This window comes from Leptonotus elevatus, chromosome 14 (assembly GCF_054856555.1).
Source record: "Leptonotus elevatus isolate MCC_2025b chromosome 14, RoL_Lele_1.0, whole genome shotgun sequence".
Classification (NCBI taxonomy): Eukaryota; Metazoa; Chordata; class Actinopteri; order Syngnathiformes; family Syngnathidae; genus Leptonotus; species Leptonotus elevatus.
Window position 1 is genome coordinate 20,010,350 of NC_141252.1, and position 17,877 is coordinate 20,028,226.

General features: G+C 40.5%; 1 protein-coding gene across 1 annotated transcript; it reads right to left on the minus strand.

The window, feature by feature from the left end:
- Positions 1-4,216: 4,216 nt before the first annotated feature.
- lamtor3 (late endosomal/lysosomal adaptor, MAPK and MTOR activator 3) lies at positions 4,217-17,852 on the minus strand. The gene is made up of 7 exons (XM_086095632.1): positions 17,724-17,852; positions 17,464-17,503; positions 14,525-14,559; positions 9,798-9,856; positions 8,632-8,765; positions 4,585-4,648; positions 4,217-4,495 (listed from the first exon to the last, which is right to left on the minus strand). The coding sequence occupies exons 2-7, from the start codon at positions 17,470-17,472 to the stop codon at positions 4,422-4,424; spliced, it is 375 nt and encodes a 124-aa protein (XP_085951758.1). The 5' UTR covers positions 17,473-17,503; positions 17,724-17,852; the 3' UTR covers positions 4,217-4,421.
- Positions 17,853-17,877: the final 25 nt, after the last annotated feature.

Consider the following 17,877-nt stretch of genomic DNA (forward strand, 5'->3'; position numbering starts at 1 on the left):
CATCCGGGAGGGACTCACGGACGAGCCGCTACTTCTCCGTGTTGAGAGGAGCCAGCTTGTTGGGGGAGGGGGGGGGGGGGGGGATTGGGGACCTGGGGGCGGCTGGGGCTGGGTTGGGGTGGGTGGCGGGGGGGTCGTGGGGGGTGCGGGGATTGGGGGCCGGTGGGGTGCCTGGCGGGCCTGCAGTGCCCAGTCCTGCTGCGTTGGGTCAGGGGCGCGGGCCGTGTTGGGGCGGGGGGCGCTCCTGCTCCTGGGTTTGCTCTCCGGCCAGTGGCCCTGGCGGGGCCCGGGGGTCGTCCTTTGGCGCTGCCGCGGCCTGGGGGGCCCTGAGGTGTTGCGCTTGCTCTGTTCCGGCGGGGGTCGACGGCTCCCCTCTTTGGTGGAGATTTTCATGCATGCCAGATCCACCACACCAGCATCTACCGAAACTCAGACACAATCTGTTTCCTCCTCAGGTCATTGAATCGGTGGAGGCTGGTGTCTGTGGATCTCACTCGGCTTCGTCTGTCCTTCCTTCCTTTTCTCGATCTCTCCTTCGGTCTCTTGAGGCCTCCCTGATTTTATGTTTTTTGGATTTGTTGGGGTCTGGATGTTTCTTGGGTTGGGGAGGAGTTCTGGTGGGTGGCCCGGTAGGTGGTGTCTGGTCGGTGCTGGATTTCACCTTCCTTGGTTTTCTTTGGTACCCTCGGGTCTCCTGACGGCGGTGTTCGGTTTAGGTGAACGGTATGAGATTTTTTCTAATAGGTTTTTGGTGAGCTAACAAATACACACACGCACGCACATACACATACTCACACACACACACACAAAAAATAATAATAATAATAATAATAAAAAAAATAAAAATAAAATAAAGAGCAATGATGATGACATTTCCGAATGAACAATACTGAGCTCTTTATAGAAGAAAGAAAAAAAAAAAAAAGAAGATGGATGGATGGTAAACATTTACACTCTCTCCACTCTAAGGAACAAATAGAAACATTTAGCTAATAATAATGGTCCTGAAGAGCTGGGGGCCTGACCTTCGAGATGGAACGTGCAGCTGCAATCTGTCTATGCAGCTCCTCTCTGCACTTTAGGTGGTAGTCAAGGTCCTGGCTCCTCTTCCACTACTTCCCACAGATAACCATTGCTGATGCAGATGTTGTGGAGGAGGGAACAACAGGCAGCCACGTGGACGGTAAAGGTGGGTTGCACCTCAAGTGCTTAAAAAAAACTGAACACCATCTTGCCTTCATCATCCCAAAAGCTCTTTCTACAACAGATCTTGCTCTTGCATGATGTCGGTTAAACCGGGCTTCCACGGTGCTTCTTACAGGCTCCCTGTATGGGGTGAGAAGAGTGATGGGCCGATGGATGCAAGGATACCCACCATCACCAAAGGTGATGAGTCCATTTGGGGGATAGAGTCTGTGGACAAATAGAGGGCTGTTCCTTAACACGGGATTCGTGGACAGCTAACAAACCAATAAACATGCCCAGGTAATCACATTGAATTGAATTAAACAATTTTCTGTGAAGTTGTCCGTTTTCACGAGGGGGCTTGATCCGAATGTGGCAGCCGTCAAGTCACCCGCAGCAGATCCAGCGAGATGCTAAAAACCAGCTGCGATTTGGGGCAGTTTCTCCTTGGTTGGGAAGCGAATTACTTGTCGAGCTGAAGGACCTGATTGGAAACTCTGTGGATCACATCATGGACTATAGACCAAGGTATGTCAGACGCCCTGGCAAAGGCACAGTATATGGTGCCACTGGCCAACCAAAAGAGGAAGGTGTTCGGTGGTCTGCATGTATCCAACAAGTCGTGTAATACTGGCCTGGGTGAGCCAAAAATCAGTGCAGAGTTTAGAATTGCCATAAAAGTACATGCTGAGTAGGCGTACTTGATGGTTCAGCCAGTACTGATGTGTTCCATCAAATAAAAACGCAATGTTGACTTTGCTTATTGTCAATTAGTCACAGACGGCACGGGTGGAGAAGTGGCGGCAGTAGGAGCACACGGGGAGGAAGCGAGCGAACAGAGACAAATGAGGAGCGGCAGGGAAAAGCAGTTCTATGTGGACACATTTAACCTATTATTATTATTATATTTTTTAAATCGGGTCTTATTTTCTTCTTCTAAATCATAGGCAAATGCTGGCGATCTGACACAGTGCCGGAATACTTTAAACCCTGTGACTTGATTTGAACTTAACAGTGATTCTCAACTGCTGTGAGCCTGGAACCCACAACTTCCTATTGTTGCAAAGTTGCAACACATTTTATTGAAGTTAAAAATGTCCTTGCCATTTTGTGGTTCGATCAGGGGATGTCGTTAATATTTGTCAACTGTGGGCATGTGAAGCCCTTTTGAGACTCTTTTGTGATTAAGGGCTATATAAATAAACTTGACTAAGAAAAATAAAATAAAAATTCTTTAAAAATTAGCCTTTGTAAATGCATGTACATACATTTCTAAACGCTGTCCCAAATGAGTCTGACATATCACCAAAAGGGGACCAATATGGACTTCTATGATAGTTTATGACTGGTAATAATAGTGTGGTATCATTTTATGCATATTATGCAGTACCAAAATAAAGAAAGCTACTGTGAAACGGTGAGTTATTGATGGTATACTTCCTCTGCATCAACGTGTTGTACCAGGATTGAGAGTTTCTACCTTAAAGTATACCCCCAATGCCCCCTTTTGAACGTATTGATGGGGAAATGGAGCAATATTGTAAAGTTTGATAAATATCTGGTGTTCCCATTTTTGTGTCTAGTCTTGTATTTGCCCAAATAATTCTGCTGGTTAACTTTTAATGCTCATCGCCATTTTTGGGGTGGATGTGAGGTCAACACGTTGACAGGCTGTCACTCACAGACGAGTTACTACAGAGTGAAATGCCAGATCGCCTCGCCATGGATGTAAATTAGTCATCTAGACTCGTATATTTATTATTATTTAATTGAAACATCATGGATATAACCTGACTCAACAGAGATGCTTCTAGCTTGCATACGGCAAGCGATTACATGTGCGTACAGCACCTCGTCTGTTGTGTCTCATCTGTCAGCAAACGGGCGTCATCAGTGACAGATTGACGGACCTTCCGTCAGTATCTGCTCAGGAGAGTTGCGAGAAGAGACTCAGATTCGTCAAAAAATACCGAGTTGGATTGGGAGAGACGGCTGAGCCAAGATGACTTTCAACATGGTGACGTCACGACTTCGCTCCTTACAGGCAAGTACAGCTGCACGAATTAGCGGTGTTCAGAGAGATATTATATATGGAAGACCAAAACTAAAAATAAATAAGTGACCAAATAAATGAATAAAAGTGAAAATAAAAACGGATATAAAAAATATAATAAAAAAATTAAATACAAAAAATAAATGAAAATGGAAATTATATATATACCTAAATAAATAAAACTAAAAATAAATACAATAAAAAACGATTCAAAAAATAAATACACAAATATAATTAAATATCAATCAATAAATAAATCGCTCTGCTCTCACATTTGTTTATTTCATGCTGTAGACGCTCTGTCAGGTCGAAATGTTATTCAAATGAGGGAGCGGTCCTAAGCGTGTCTTGGGTTGGGCTCCACTGTTGCAAACTGCCTAGAGCAGGGATAGGCAAGTTTGGCCCTAGAGAGCCGCAGTCTTGCATGTTTTCGGTGTCTCCTGCCTCCGACCCAGGTGTTGACTGCGGCTCTCTAGGATTGAACTTGCCTACTCCTGCTCCTTCGTCACCAACCAGACGGGTGAATACCCAACTGCGAGAGTCATCCATTGCTAAAGCTCTCCATGCAAGCCGGCAAGACTTCCTTGTTCGCCGACCCGCTCACTCGACCACTGAAAGGCAGTTTGCAACAGCGGAACCCAACCAAAGACACGCTTAGGGCCGCCCCCTCATTAGAATAACAGTTTGACCTGACAGATCATCTGCAGCATGAAATAAATAAATGTGAGAGCAGAGCGTTTTTATTTATTGACTTGATATTTAATTTTATTTATTTTCACATTTATTTCTACATTTATTTGTATTTTTTTAAATCTTGTTTTGTATTTATTTTTTACTTTTATTTATTTAGTAATTTATTTTTAATTTGGGCAGTTTTTTCCCTCCATAATTATAAGCTAGTTTAACTAAAAACACATACTGTATATATTTTTGCTTCAGAGCACCACAACACTTTAAACTGTGCATCAAATCCTTCAAAAGGGGGAAAAAAACAGTTATCTTTGTATGTATTAAAATCAAGCATTTATTCAGACTTCCAGTATCAGATGAAAACATAAAACATTGATTCCAACACAGCACAAAGTGTTAAATTGTGATTAAAGTGAGTGTAAGATGCAAACAACACGGCACGGGAGGGTTTTGCCCTCAGCGAATCCCTGAGGCTTTGATGGTGAAACGAACTTTATGTCACTTCTACTACCTGCCTCAGCTCATTTATTAGTGGAGCCAACTCCTTTTCCAAACTCATGATGAGACCTGAGAAAACAACAGGAGAATCACATCTCACTGCAAGAGGCAAAAACTTGATCAATAAACTGCACAAGAGAAGCTTAACTGTTGTTTACCTGTGTTGGCACTGCTGCTAGCAATGAAACTGATGACAAGAGGTAAGCGGTTGAACTGCACAATCTGTTGAACACAGAGACACCAAACATGTCAGACCATAATCTACGAGGACATCAGAAAAGGAGATGGCTTCTTTTTTGGGTGAAATGTCTTTAACTTGATTCCTTATAGGAGAACGCTAAAATATTTGTAAACAATGCATGTTTAGGATCTTCTTTTCTTTTCGGCTTGTCATATTAGGGGCTCAAATTAAATGTTTTTCTGTGTTTTTATTTTATTTTCCTAATCTTGAGAGTGTATTTTTTCTCTGATGCATTTCAATGGCCGTCAATTATGTGGATTATTGCTATGGCAGAGGTGAGACTGTATAAATACTAGGACTGTTAGTTTAACGCGTTAACTCATTCAAACCCAACGTATAAATACGTTTTTTAATACTTAGTCCTTCACTCCCAAAAATGTATTTTTTTTTAATGTTTTTTTTATGCTAGAGCATACAGACGGCTTTGATGCAGCTTCTGACCTGAAGAGGTCGCTTAAAGCAATGGTAGTTATTACAAAAAACGGCCAGCAGGTGACAGCAGAGTATAAGAGATCAGCCAGGCCTCTTTCTTTTTCCCCAATGTTTTCAACAGGTTTGTGAATAATGATGAAACTTAGCTATATTCTAATGCTAATTGCTGCAAAACGGAAACAGATAGAAAGATACTTTTTTCCTGATGGAAGAAGAGACTCTAATCTTTGAATGAATGAGTTAATTATATTAATTAATGCTACAAATTAACACGTATAAAAATGAACATAATTACCGCTAGAAGTCCCACAGCCGAGCCATTTGACTTTTCTACATAGAATACCCAAAGGGCAGCCCAGTGGCTGGATTAGTCCCACCATTTATTTGCAAATGAGGCAATAACTGCCTCCAAGTGTTTTAGATAGTTTGGGATTAACATACAAACACAGGTGTGATCAGGTCTACCTTTTGGCTTTTCTAATTTCAATACCAATCGGGCAGTTGGCTGCCCTTTTGGACAACTCAACAATGACCCTTGCCTTATGGATGCTAATGACGCCTGTGGATTTATTCAGTTAGGTTCTATGAATGTGAAGTGAAATCTGCGCAAGCATTTGAAATTTGGCCCATTAAGTGACCCGTAGGCTGCAGTGGCATGTCACTTCCTAATGGCAAATTTCAAATGCTTGCGCCATTAGTCAAAAGCAGGGCGACACAGGAGACCGAGGCAAGCTTACTTGGACCTTTGAACGCCAAGTTTATTTAGAATAAGAACAAAGATGGGACTATTAACTCTTTCACTCCAAGCCATTTTCACTGAAGCAACCACCTTCACTCCTGGCTGTTTTACTGGATTTTGACAGATTTTGCAAGGCCCACAGAATATTGTGTTCTATTGCTATAAAAACATGGAACCTACCAACAGAAAAATTTGAGTCTCCTCTTTCATCAGAAAGAAAACGTACATTTCTATTTGTTTCCCAGGGTTCTTGCAGGAATCACCAAGTTATTTTTTAGACAACAAGCCGAGTGCCTATCGCCTGCTACCTCTTCCAACCAGCTAGAAAATGTTTAAGCCAATTCTTGTTAAACTAACACTTACCCATTTTACGGAAACACGCTGACAGTCCCCATTCTGACTAACTGCATAAACTCGGTGGAGATGAAAACTTGAAAGGCACAGTATGCGGTAGTCGAGACATTGAGTCACCTAATTATAATGCTACATTACCACGAATAGCGAGGGAGCGTTTCGTCTCACTTTACTCACTAGCGTTTCACTGCCGGAGTGGAGTGTACACAGGCACGGAGTGTACACCGGAAAGAGGGGCTTTGTTTTGCTTCACTTATCGCAGCCACTTGCACTATGGCAAAACTCCTCTCAGAAAAAAAAAGTTGCAACATTGTAATCAAGTGGTCGTGGTGCAATACTGCTTTAGCTAATGCAGCTAAGGGTTAAGCCTTTTTGGGTGGTGGCCCTGCCAGAACCAGCACTGGCCCTGTATATCGCTAGCCTTGTACCGATACCTCTATCAGAATTTGGTCAATTTAACTTTTTTTTTTCAGAAAATCATTACTATTAATCATTCCAAAGTGTGTATTATTTATTTATTTATTTTACAAAGGATTCTCCAATCTCGAGTGTTGAAAATTGCTTTCTTTCTTTGATGATGCAATGTCCATTATTGAACAAACATTGTTTTTGAGGATGACGACAACACAGCACATCACCAGAACTTGTCACACATCATTGCAAGCATGGCACCACTTGGCAAAAGAAAAAACAAAAACAAAAAAGATAGCTGTAATAAGAGAGAAAAAAATAAGATAATAATGTAATGATTCCTAATAAGAGATCAAGTAATTCACAATTAGTAAAACATAACTGTAAAACATTGTATAGTATATATTAAAGTGTTGATTTCATCACATTTATTGATCAATTTTCTAGGGCCATTTGTATTTTTATTGATGTCCAGACACCCTGTACAATACATTTTATAAACTAAATACATAAATAAAATAAAAGTAAAATATCTAGTGGCTATAAAAGTCACATTGTGCAAATAATTAAATTAAATACAACAGTGTGCCAGAGTAGCTCCCATTTAACCGTTCTCCATACAAACTGTAGTGTGTCCGACTGAACACTTGGTGGCTCACTGAGTTGCACCCACATAAGGACGTACTTCATAGACAGCCGAAGAAGAAAGCCACGAAGTGAAGGGATAGTGTTATGTGCTAACTTCGAATCCAAGTGAATAAAAAAAATACAAGACTAATTGCTGAGAATGCTGCACAGATCATCGAACTCAATGTCCGCTACAGGCACAGACCCAATTGAAAACTATTTGCGGCGATCGAAGGCTTTCATCTGCCTTGATCCGAATGTAACTATGTAGCTTAGCTAACCGCTACAAACTACCCGCCTGTCCGAAATATATTGACTAATATACAAACGCACCACCTCAAATGCCACACTTTGCTTTTGGTGTTGACTTTTTCAGTACGCAGACAGTAAAAACAACAACGCAACAGGCACATTTTTTTCCCTACAGAAAGTTCTCAAAATGGATGGAGCAGATATAAGAATTTAAGACTTGGGGTATATTACATTTTAGGCCTGCTATAAAAATATGGGTGTTTTTAAAGACATTTAAGGCCTAAAAATTAAGTTTCTAAATTTTAAACTTTTTTAGACCCCGCAGGAAAGTTTTGCAACATTTAGCATTAGAATATAGCTAAGTTTCATCATTATTCACATTCCTGTTGAAAATACTGGGAAAAAGATCTTGTTGCAACATGGCCCTGGCTGACCCTTATACTCTGCTGCCACCTGATGGCCGTTTTTTTGCTATAACTACCAATGCTTTAAGCTACCTCTTCCTGTCAGAAGCTGCATCCAAGCTTTCTGTATGCTCTTGCATAAGTAAACATAAAAACTGTATACATATTTTTGTGGGCGTGAAAGAAAAAATATAAAAAAAACGTATTTACACTTTTTAGGGTTTGAATGAGTTAAGAAGAACGCAGTGGTTTGTACCTTGTGTAAAAAAGAATTTCCTAGAACTCAAATTCTTTATTTGGGGACCTTTAGCAGATATTAGATACAAATCGATTCATTAATTACAAATATGTAATTAATTAGATTTTTTTTTAACACCTGACAGCACTAATAATTATATACTATAAATATAATAATAATATAATAGGCTACTGTAAAAAATTATATAATAGCAATAGAAAAGTTTAAATAGATATATTTCTCCATCTTCTGATTGAATTGGAGATCGAGTATCATTTTTCAAACTCGCTGATTGATCCTAAAACTGATCGCATAAAGCCAATTTTGTTTTTAACATACAGTCAATTAACAAGTTATTTAAATAGACGCATTGCTCCATCTTCATATCGGTTCGGTGATCGGATGTTTTTTCTTAACTCTCTGATCGGCGATCAGTGATTGGCTTCAAAAATCCTGATCATGTAATGCCTAAGCTAAACAATATTTAAATGCTGTCTGCAGTTTGACCTGGTAGCTGTTGTAGTAGCAGATAATACTCTTGTTTTTGGAGAGGCCCAGCTTGCTGCCTTGATCTGTTGCCAGAGCAAACGTGGACAGGAAGCCTGGTCTCAGTGCATGGACTGGTGCGTTGTCATTGGCAACTGCAGGAAGAATGTAGGAATATATTATCTCTATCACATAAGGTAGAACATGCGCTGCTACACACTGTAGCATGTAAAGATGGGAGAAAAAAGTAAGGCAATCTTTGGATTTAATAATTAGTCTTGTCGCCTTTAGCAACAATAACCGCAATCAAATGTTACCTGTACTTACTAAAACTAATAAAAGTTCAACTAAACCCAAGGAATTAAAAATAACACACACACAAAAACAACAGCACAGCTAATATTAGAAATCTGATAGATATATGCAATTGCAATTCAAATTGCAGTTAGTAGAATTGAATTTCAAAGAAATTCATGCATCCATTATCTGAGAAATTCCAAGTTGAGCAGATTTTATCCTCACAAGGGTGAATGCCAGCCAACCGCAGGGCACACACAGACGAACAACCCGTCACACTCACCATAGTCAGGTTTCCATCCAAATGTTTCAAAATTTGTAGGCGAATATTGGGAAAATGCGCAAAACGGACATGCGACTTACGCCCGTTTCCAGCTGTTCTTCTTTTGCGAGTATTGAGATAAGACTCTGCCACTGTTGGTGGCGGTATACACCATAGTGATGGGGTCCACCAGTAATTTAAAAGAAGAAGAAGAAGAACAGGAAGAAACTGTGCCGTGCGATGACGTCGTACGAGTTTGCTTTTGTAATTTTTGATCAATCGTAGCGTTTCTTTACTGTTTTCCATGTAAAGCTGCATTACTATTCGGTTCTTTAATTAATTCCAAATAGATTTCTGTTTCGTCCCCCCCCAAACATACCTTACTTTATCGTCCAACATTGCTTTGGGACTATAAACGTACATGTGACGTAATATCTGGTCAAAACGTGTGACTTGCATCAGGTCTTGCCATAGCCAAAATTCGCCTTTTCCTTTTTATGATACGCTTCAAAATAAACTCCCTGAAGTACAGGACATCAATCAGTACTTCCCCTTTAAGTAACACACAGATTCCTAATTTTGGCCCATTATAAAACAGTGTCCAAATGGTACCATATTGCTTCAATACCTTTAACAACAGGAACTCCATCTCTGTCTGTGACCACAATTGCGTGAAGACCTTCAACACTGCACGAAAGCACAAAAACAGATTACAGTGCAGGGTTTAATGCTACGTTCACACCGAACCATAAATATTGCGACGCTAAGCTGGTCTCGCGCTTTTGTTTGCGGGGTACAGTGCAGGGTTTAATGCTACGTTCAGATCGAACCATAAATATTGCGACGCTAAGCTGGTCTCGCGCGCGTTTGTTTGAGGGGTTCTCAATGGAATTTGTTTTGCTCAGCACCACAACAGAGGAAAAGGAGGAATTTCTGCTTCGGTAAGTGGTGCTAACTTAAGTGTAGCATTGCTAGCTTGCTTAATACTTTAAACAATTAAACAAACAAACTCACCAGATAAGCCGACCACCACACTAGTTCCTCTAAGCAATCTACTTTTTGGCCCAGTCCCGGTACGCATAGATCGCCGTGTCGTACAGCTCCTTGTGCCTGCAAACCGCGACGATCAAGCTATCATCCATTGCTATGCAGGGCTTTAAGTAAAAAAAATTCCTGAGCCTGAACTTTTTCCGGAGACCGGTGGTGCAGTGTCCAACGTGCTGATTCGTTGTTCGACGGACAACAAGCCATTACTATTCGATTTGTCGCCGTGGACTGGGCATTTGGGAAACTCCCCAAGCGTCAGGTCCTCTCTTTCATTATCCATTTATATTATGTATAAGTACAGTATAGCACTGCGGGTTGCAGTCCCCTCTAGTGCAGCAGCTATCGAATACTTTGGTATTCAAGTATTTGGACAAAAATAACATTTCCGGGTAGTGAAAGAACAATTATGAGTAAAGAAGACATTAATAATATATTTCCACTTACTAATGATCGACCAACTTTAATTTCTAGATAATCAACCTTATTTTTTATTTTTTTTACTTAAATTTAAATTGTGCTTAACAGCACATTATTTTCCTCTAGAAAGTTAGGGAAATTTTAGAGAGATCTCTCCAAATGGATTCTCAATGGAACCTTCCGTTAAATATTAGGCAACCTCCCTCTCTACCCACTCTTAAAACACATCTTTAGCCACGTTTCCGCCACAGGACGTACGGGTATGGGGAGGGGGTAGGGACTTTCACAGGAATGGTCCTCTCGCTTGTGGCGGTGTCTCCACTGTGGAGTACGACCCATTTCGCGACGTCATGAGTTTCGATTGACACGTAAACGCTATGCGTTGGTTTCGTCACCCAAGCACCGCGCGACGAAAATCACGAGGAAAGAGAAAAACTTTTAAGTGGTTGCTGTTTTTCTCTGCCTCTCATTTTATGTACTTGGCGTGGATGGATGGTTTGAGTGAGAGGAGAAGGCGTTTAGATGAAGAATTTGAAAAGGCTGACTCGCAAGTCACGAGTTTCGATCGACACGTAATCACCTTGCGACGGTTTCTTTGACTTCACCCAAGAACGGCGCCGCAAAAATCAAAACAAGGAGGAAAGAGAAAAACTTTGGCGGTTGCCGTTTTTTTCTGCTTTTTTTATGTAGTTGGCGTGGCTGGATGGTTTGAGTGAGAGGAGACGGCGTCTAGATGAAGAATTTGAAAAACAGTAGAGTGGAACGAAGGATTATTAAGAGAATTGTTTTGGTGGAAGAGACTTAAGCCGAGAATGCATCATCGTCGCGCATGAAGGTAAGAATTTTTTATAGTAAATAATTTTTAGCCAATTGGTACGAAGGCCCGATCGGGAGTTTATCGGGCGGCCGGCGGAGTACCTACCCTCGAGTAGGACCTCCGCTGGTCCCCGTAAGTTCCTATAAATGTAGCCCGGTTGGAAAGGCTCCTGCAGTGGAGATGCGCACATACGGGGCTGGCCCCGTAAATTTACCGCAAAGTTCCTGCGGTGGAAACGCGGCTTTTGTTCTTTGGCGTTTGGCTTGGCATGAGACTCATCATTGTTTCAATGTTTTATGGTGCCTGCTGTATTTTTGTTATTAATTTATTTATTTTATTTACGTACCTACTTGTGTTATTTTATTGATTTATTCATTTACCCACTTAATATAATTATTAATTTATTTGATGTTATTTTTGTTTTACCGTTTTTATTCCATGACTGTTTTTTACTTCATGTACAGCACTTTGTCAAAAATGAAATTCCGAGTTGAGCAGTTTTTAGTCTGTGAGACAAAGTACACGTCAGAACCGACCGTCAACTGCACAATTGAGTGAGCACGGTTTATTAAACAACTGTTGCCGGCTGTCAGCATCAAAGTGTGCAAATCATCCTGTCGATTAGACTGCCTTTGAAAAGTAGTCAGATAGCTAAAGCCGCTAGTACCCGTTAGCACGCTAACACTGTAGACGCCCGAAACACTGGCAACAGGCACCGTGCAAGACAATGTCAGGGTAATTAATTCTTCCTTTAGTGCCCTTAATTGGCGATCAAACGTGATTTCTGTACGAAGTTGTTTTGTTGACTTTGCTTGCAATAGTTTATGCAGCAATAACAACGGCAGGCAACAGCAACATTCCGAAGGACGAGTCAAGTCATCCGTTGCGCCGCGACTGGCAAAAAGCTCCCAGGAAAAACTTCAAAATAAAAGCGTTTCTTGGCATTGCGCTCCACATATTACTTTGTATGAAAAGGTTTATTTTGAAGTTGGCCTTCTCTCCACATTGGCGGTGTTTTGCCAGACGTGTCCAATATTCCCCACATGTAAACCTTTTACTTTGCTGGATTTGTCATTGCGCTGGTGGCTCTTACGCCGGAAATCCGGCACCGTGCCGGAGTACTTTAAGCCCTGTGCTATGCTACATGCTTTGCAAAAAAACACTTCCTGTGTTTTGTCTGTGACGTGGACTATCTTGACACCGATTGGCTGTCGCTGACGCCGTGGCGCCAAAAGTTAAATTCAGCCAACGGTGACGAAATGGGCGAAGTAGCGAAATGCTCGCCGGAGACGTCCCAAGCCCAGCACGCGATCGCGCCCTCCCTGTGCTTAGTCCATTGACTACAACGCAATTGCACCGCCGGATACGCCTCTCCCACTGTTGGTCTGAACTTAGCATAAGTCTTTTAAGACATGTTGTGGTAGCCCCCCGCCAGAACTGGCACTGGCCCTCTATAGTCATGACATAATACACGTATGATAACTAGGGATGCACCGAAATATGAAAATGTTTGTCCGAAACCGAAAATGAAAAATGCTTGGCTGAAAACCGAAATAAATTCTGCCAATTTTTACTATCATTGCATTTATTATAATTAATTAAAATTATGATATCATCATAAAATATTTATTTAGCACTGACATTTTAACAAAGCACAATATCAATTGAAATGTGCCCATACCAAAATGTTGGCTAATGGTACATTTAACACCAAACGAGAGTTGAGCATTTTCTGCATCGCACAGGCAGGCACGGATGCGTGCGGCGGGACAAGGTGCGTCGCACTCGCCAAAGTTTAAAAATAAATATATTTGTTCGCACCAGCTAATCGGCTCCAGGAACGGACTGCAAAGTCACACACAGCGTCCTGTACAGGTCTGTTATCACCCGGAGTGTTTCTTAAAAATAAAAAGGGAAGGCGCTGCAGTAGAAAGAGTGGCTCACCTGTACTGCAGTACACGGCAGTTCTGTCTTTTTTCGACCCGCTTAAATGTTGTACACCAAGCGAGTCGACGCCCCTCTACTCCGTGTGCGCAATGACCCCGGGGAGCTGCTCCGACCGACCGGTGCAAATTCACATGGTTAAAAGCAAGCGAGAAGAGAGGCGGACAATCACCCCCGCATTCGCTGTTTAATTAAAACAGACGCTTGCAGCGTTTTTTTTGCTTGCGTCACCACAACATCCTATTTCGACCATATTCTTTCGGCTTTAATTTAAAAAGAGACATTTTCAGCCAAACATTTTTGGTGACCGGAAATTCGGTGCATCACTAATGATAACGTTCAATGATTATTTTCATGCTATATTATTTAAGCCTTTAATAAATTCTGTGTAGTTACCATTTTTGCATGTATAAAATCGAATAGAATATTTGGCATTTAGCTTTTTATGTTTTATATCTTATTCAAGCCATTCCTTATGGAAGGATTTAAGCAGACACAAAAATGGGCCCAGCGCGGTAAAAGATCAATCATGACTGATCAAATGAATTAAACTCAAAATATTGAATATTAAATATTTAAAAAGCAATAATGTGCTGACTTCCATTGTATTTATTTAAGAAATGTCTACTGGCCCAGTCACATAGTGGCCATGGGCTAATGTTAATGTAGAACCCTGCAGTGGAATCTCAGCTCATGAACAAACCGTTTACAAATGAATTGGTTAGAATAAACTTTGACAAATATTCAGTTGACAACAAACACATCATCCATGCAAAACACACATGCTGTGTTGTTTGCCCCGTCTGTCATGTAATTCACATAATTATTTTTTACTCATCTTTTTTTTGTTGTTATCTCTAAATTAGCTCTCAGTATACCTCAGACACAAGTAAAGAGTAAATCTGATTTTGCTATTAGAGCAGTCTGGCAACTCTGGCATAGAACGGATTAGTTATATTTCCATTCATTTTAGCTTAGGGAAAATTGCAAACATCATGGATGGCAGACAAGTTTTCGAACAAATAAGTTTGTGGACCGAGGCTCCACTGTTTTTACAAATGTCTTCACCTAATGATCAACTTTAACTATATACAGTAACAAAATAATTTTACATCATAATTTATACATACCTTTGCAACTGTTTGTACAGGTATCTTTTTAAATCCTGTAAAAGAAAAATGTTAGATAAAGACATAAAAAAATAATAATGTTTTTTTTTACATTTCCTATGTCTCAGAAACGTACACAAATTTGTATGCTTACTAGGAACTTTTATCACTAACTTATGCTAATCAAGTAGTAAAGTCAAAATTATAGTAAATATTTATTTGAAAAAAATACCGACTTCAGAACAATCAAGTGAAAAACAGCAAGTAAGGTAGAAACTCAAAGTGCCAGATGGCGATTTACACTTATACCGCAGAGCAAACTAGGTAGCCATTGCGTTTGTGGCCTTGAAACATTGGCCGTTTAAAATCCTGAAAACTGATGACATACTGTACGTATAACAATGCTACAGACACAGTCTACCGAGAATTAATGGAATTGGTTGTTTTTCAAATTTGCTTGCAAAGACTCCTACTGCTTAAGGCAAGTTAAATTCAGAACATATCAATTCCATTGGAAATTTAATTTAAGACCAGCTTCACAATGCTCCCAATGTACCATTTTGTCCAGAGTTGCTATAGACATAATCGACGCACATCTCATTTTAAAACCACATCACTGTTGGGCTGGGCAATAAATTCGATACATTGTCATTTTAAAAATCGAATTGTTGAAAATATGCTAAATCGTGAAATCGAGTTTTGTCTTCGAGATTACTAAAAGCTATTCTTCTTATGTTCTGTTACATTCAAATGTTTTTGTGAGTTGTAATTTTGCACGTGGCAGAATGCTGGATGGGTGGTTTACAATAACTAACAACTACTTAATTGTGGTATTTAAGCACAAACTATGACTGTTAAATTTATGTTAAAACTGATTTAGAATCAGTATACTGTACATTGTTGTTATCTGAACATTTTGCACAGGAATTATTTTTGAATAAATTATATCTTTAAAATAAATGTTTGTTGGTTTTATTATTAGTATATTATAATTTCATGCAGGGAGATAGCGGCATACTGTCACATACGTTGTGTTACGTGACGTTATCTCGAATATTTATGAATGAAGAAAGCTATCTAGTTTTATATTTGAGAAAATTGTGCTTTACCATTCACGATCTGTGTGTCCAAGCGGGTCGCCATTGTAGAGTGACATCACTTGTAGTCCATCGGTGAAGTCGGGGTCCTTTTTTCCCCCGACTTCGCAACTGGGATTTCCGAGTTCCCGTAAACACTTTCTGGTTTGAAGTTGTAAAAGTCTGACTTCCAAACACCCTCAAATGCAGCATAAGAACCACATACGAAGCTGGAAATATGCTGCATTCGAGAATGGTTGGAAGTCAGACTTTTCTGACTTCAAACCAGAAAGTGTGTACGGGAATGCCCCCTTAAACTCAAATATAAAACTAGGTAGCTTTCTTCATTTATAAATATTCAACACAACTTCACGTAACACAACATACGTACGTGTCAGTATGCCGCTATCGCTCTGAATAAAATTATACGGTGAACGACTTAACTGTATGGAATGCTTATGAAATAAGATAAATGCAATAAATTAAGCAAAAATGCGAGAAGGTAAGTTTGCTGAAGGTCAAAATGAGTTTTGAGGACCAAAATAAAAAACTATTTATCACTATCCGCCATTTTGGTTGTTTACTTCAGCTTTGAACACTTTCAGGTCGGAACTGGAAAAATACACCTCAGATATATCTGACTTCCGACCATCCTCGAATGCAGCCAGGCACGGACTGACAAAGCGGAAGCAGCGGGATTTTTCCCGGTTGGCTGCCAGGGGGCGCTGTTTATTTCAGCCCGCAAGTTTGTTTCAAAAGCAGCAATTAAAGTGCTTCTGGTAGAGACCGAGCCAGATCCACAGTGACTAACTTGGAGTGGCCTGCATTTTATCGTTTTGGTTGGCCTGAATTATGGACCGTTTGGCCACTATTTTGTGCAGAATGGATCATATGCATTTTTGAAGCAAGCATCACGCTTTCTCTCTCTCTCCCGTGACGGCCGTGAGCTCTCTGCTCACTCTGTCTCCGATATGAATCAATGACTTTTATAATTAATGTATATGACTGATGCGAATAGTAAGAATTGATGGGGACGGGTTACTAATAAGCCATGGCTTCTACCCGTCAGCCATTCTTTTGGATGTCAATGTTGCAAATGATATGATGTGATCGATGTAACTTATAATAATGTGTCCGAAAGGAAAAAATTAATAAAACAAAACTAACTTCTGCATTTTGTACCTAATTTTGTAAACCCTGTCCTTGCTAATAGTAATTCAAGCACATTCCAGCAAAAGGAAGTTTAAGTGTGATTGCAGTTTATTATTTGAGCTCTTAAAAAATATCTCATTTGTCTTGTACCTTTAGGCTTTATGCTTAGAGAATATGACAGGTGGTCAAATCAATTTCTTCAAAACATTTGACTTTATGTTTTCATAATTGCTCAGTTTTACTGATTGTGATTGAGTAAGTTAATTTAATTATTGATCTTATACAACATAACAAAATATGCCCCGGAGGAGGCTGGACTTCCGACTTCCGGGTTTTCACACATCAGCTTTGTTTCCATTTCCGGTTTGCAACGTGTGGGCCGCTTCTATGTACTTGCGATTCCGTCTGTGTCCCTCGGTTGCGCGTTCCAGCGGAGATGCCCTTGTTGTTGTTGTTGTTGTTGGTGGTGGTGGTGGTGGGGGTGTTGGAACTCGGCCAACAGTGGCAGGAAACGGCGCTGATGTGTGAAACCCGGAAGTCCGTGGCATCTACTCTATTGACGTTGGTTACTTATTCGAATGTTTAATCTATTTTAGATTGATACATTGATACATATGAAATATACATCTTCATTAAAACACTGTAAACTGAAGTGGGCCGGTCTGAGCCATGAAACTCCAGGGCTGAAAATAACTCCCAGTCCGGCCCTGAATGCAGCAATAGTATACTCACATCAGCCATGGTGGCTAGTCTTCTCACGTGTCATTCAATTCTGTTGGCAATAGGAACAAAACACTTAATACACCCGATGTTCGTTAAAACAAACAAGAAAATGACGCAAGGTTAAGTTTGTAAACATCAATGAACACTAACGTGCAAGCTAACTAGCGCGAGTTTGCTCCGTGTTGATTATAAGCTATACGAGGTGAATACTGAATACCTAACGAAACTGAGCAAAACCGCTTGGAGAGACACGAAACGACCCCACATACCTGTCCTCTGGAAAGAAATTAGAACTGCAATAACTGTGCAAACTGTAGAAACGCACACCGTCTACTGTTACCAGCACAGACGTCAATGGTGGTCACGCGCACAAAGTCACATGACCTGCTTGTTTTCTTTCCGCCTTTTGAGAAAGACTTGAGG

Bases quoted from the DNA above. Each gene is read 5' to 3' on its own strand.
- lamtor3 (XM_086095632.1), bottom strand. The intron at 9,857-14,524 runs GTATGTATAAAT...GCTTTCGTGCAG, and splicing joins CTGTACAAACAGTTGCAAAG to TGTTGAAGGTCTTCACGCAA. The intron at 4,649-8,631 runs GTCAAACTGCAG...TGTGTTCAACAG, and splicing joins GCTACTACAACAGCTACCAG to ATTGTGCAGTTCAACCGCTT.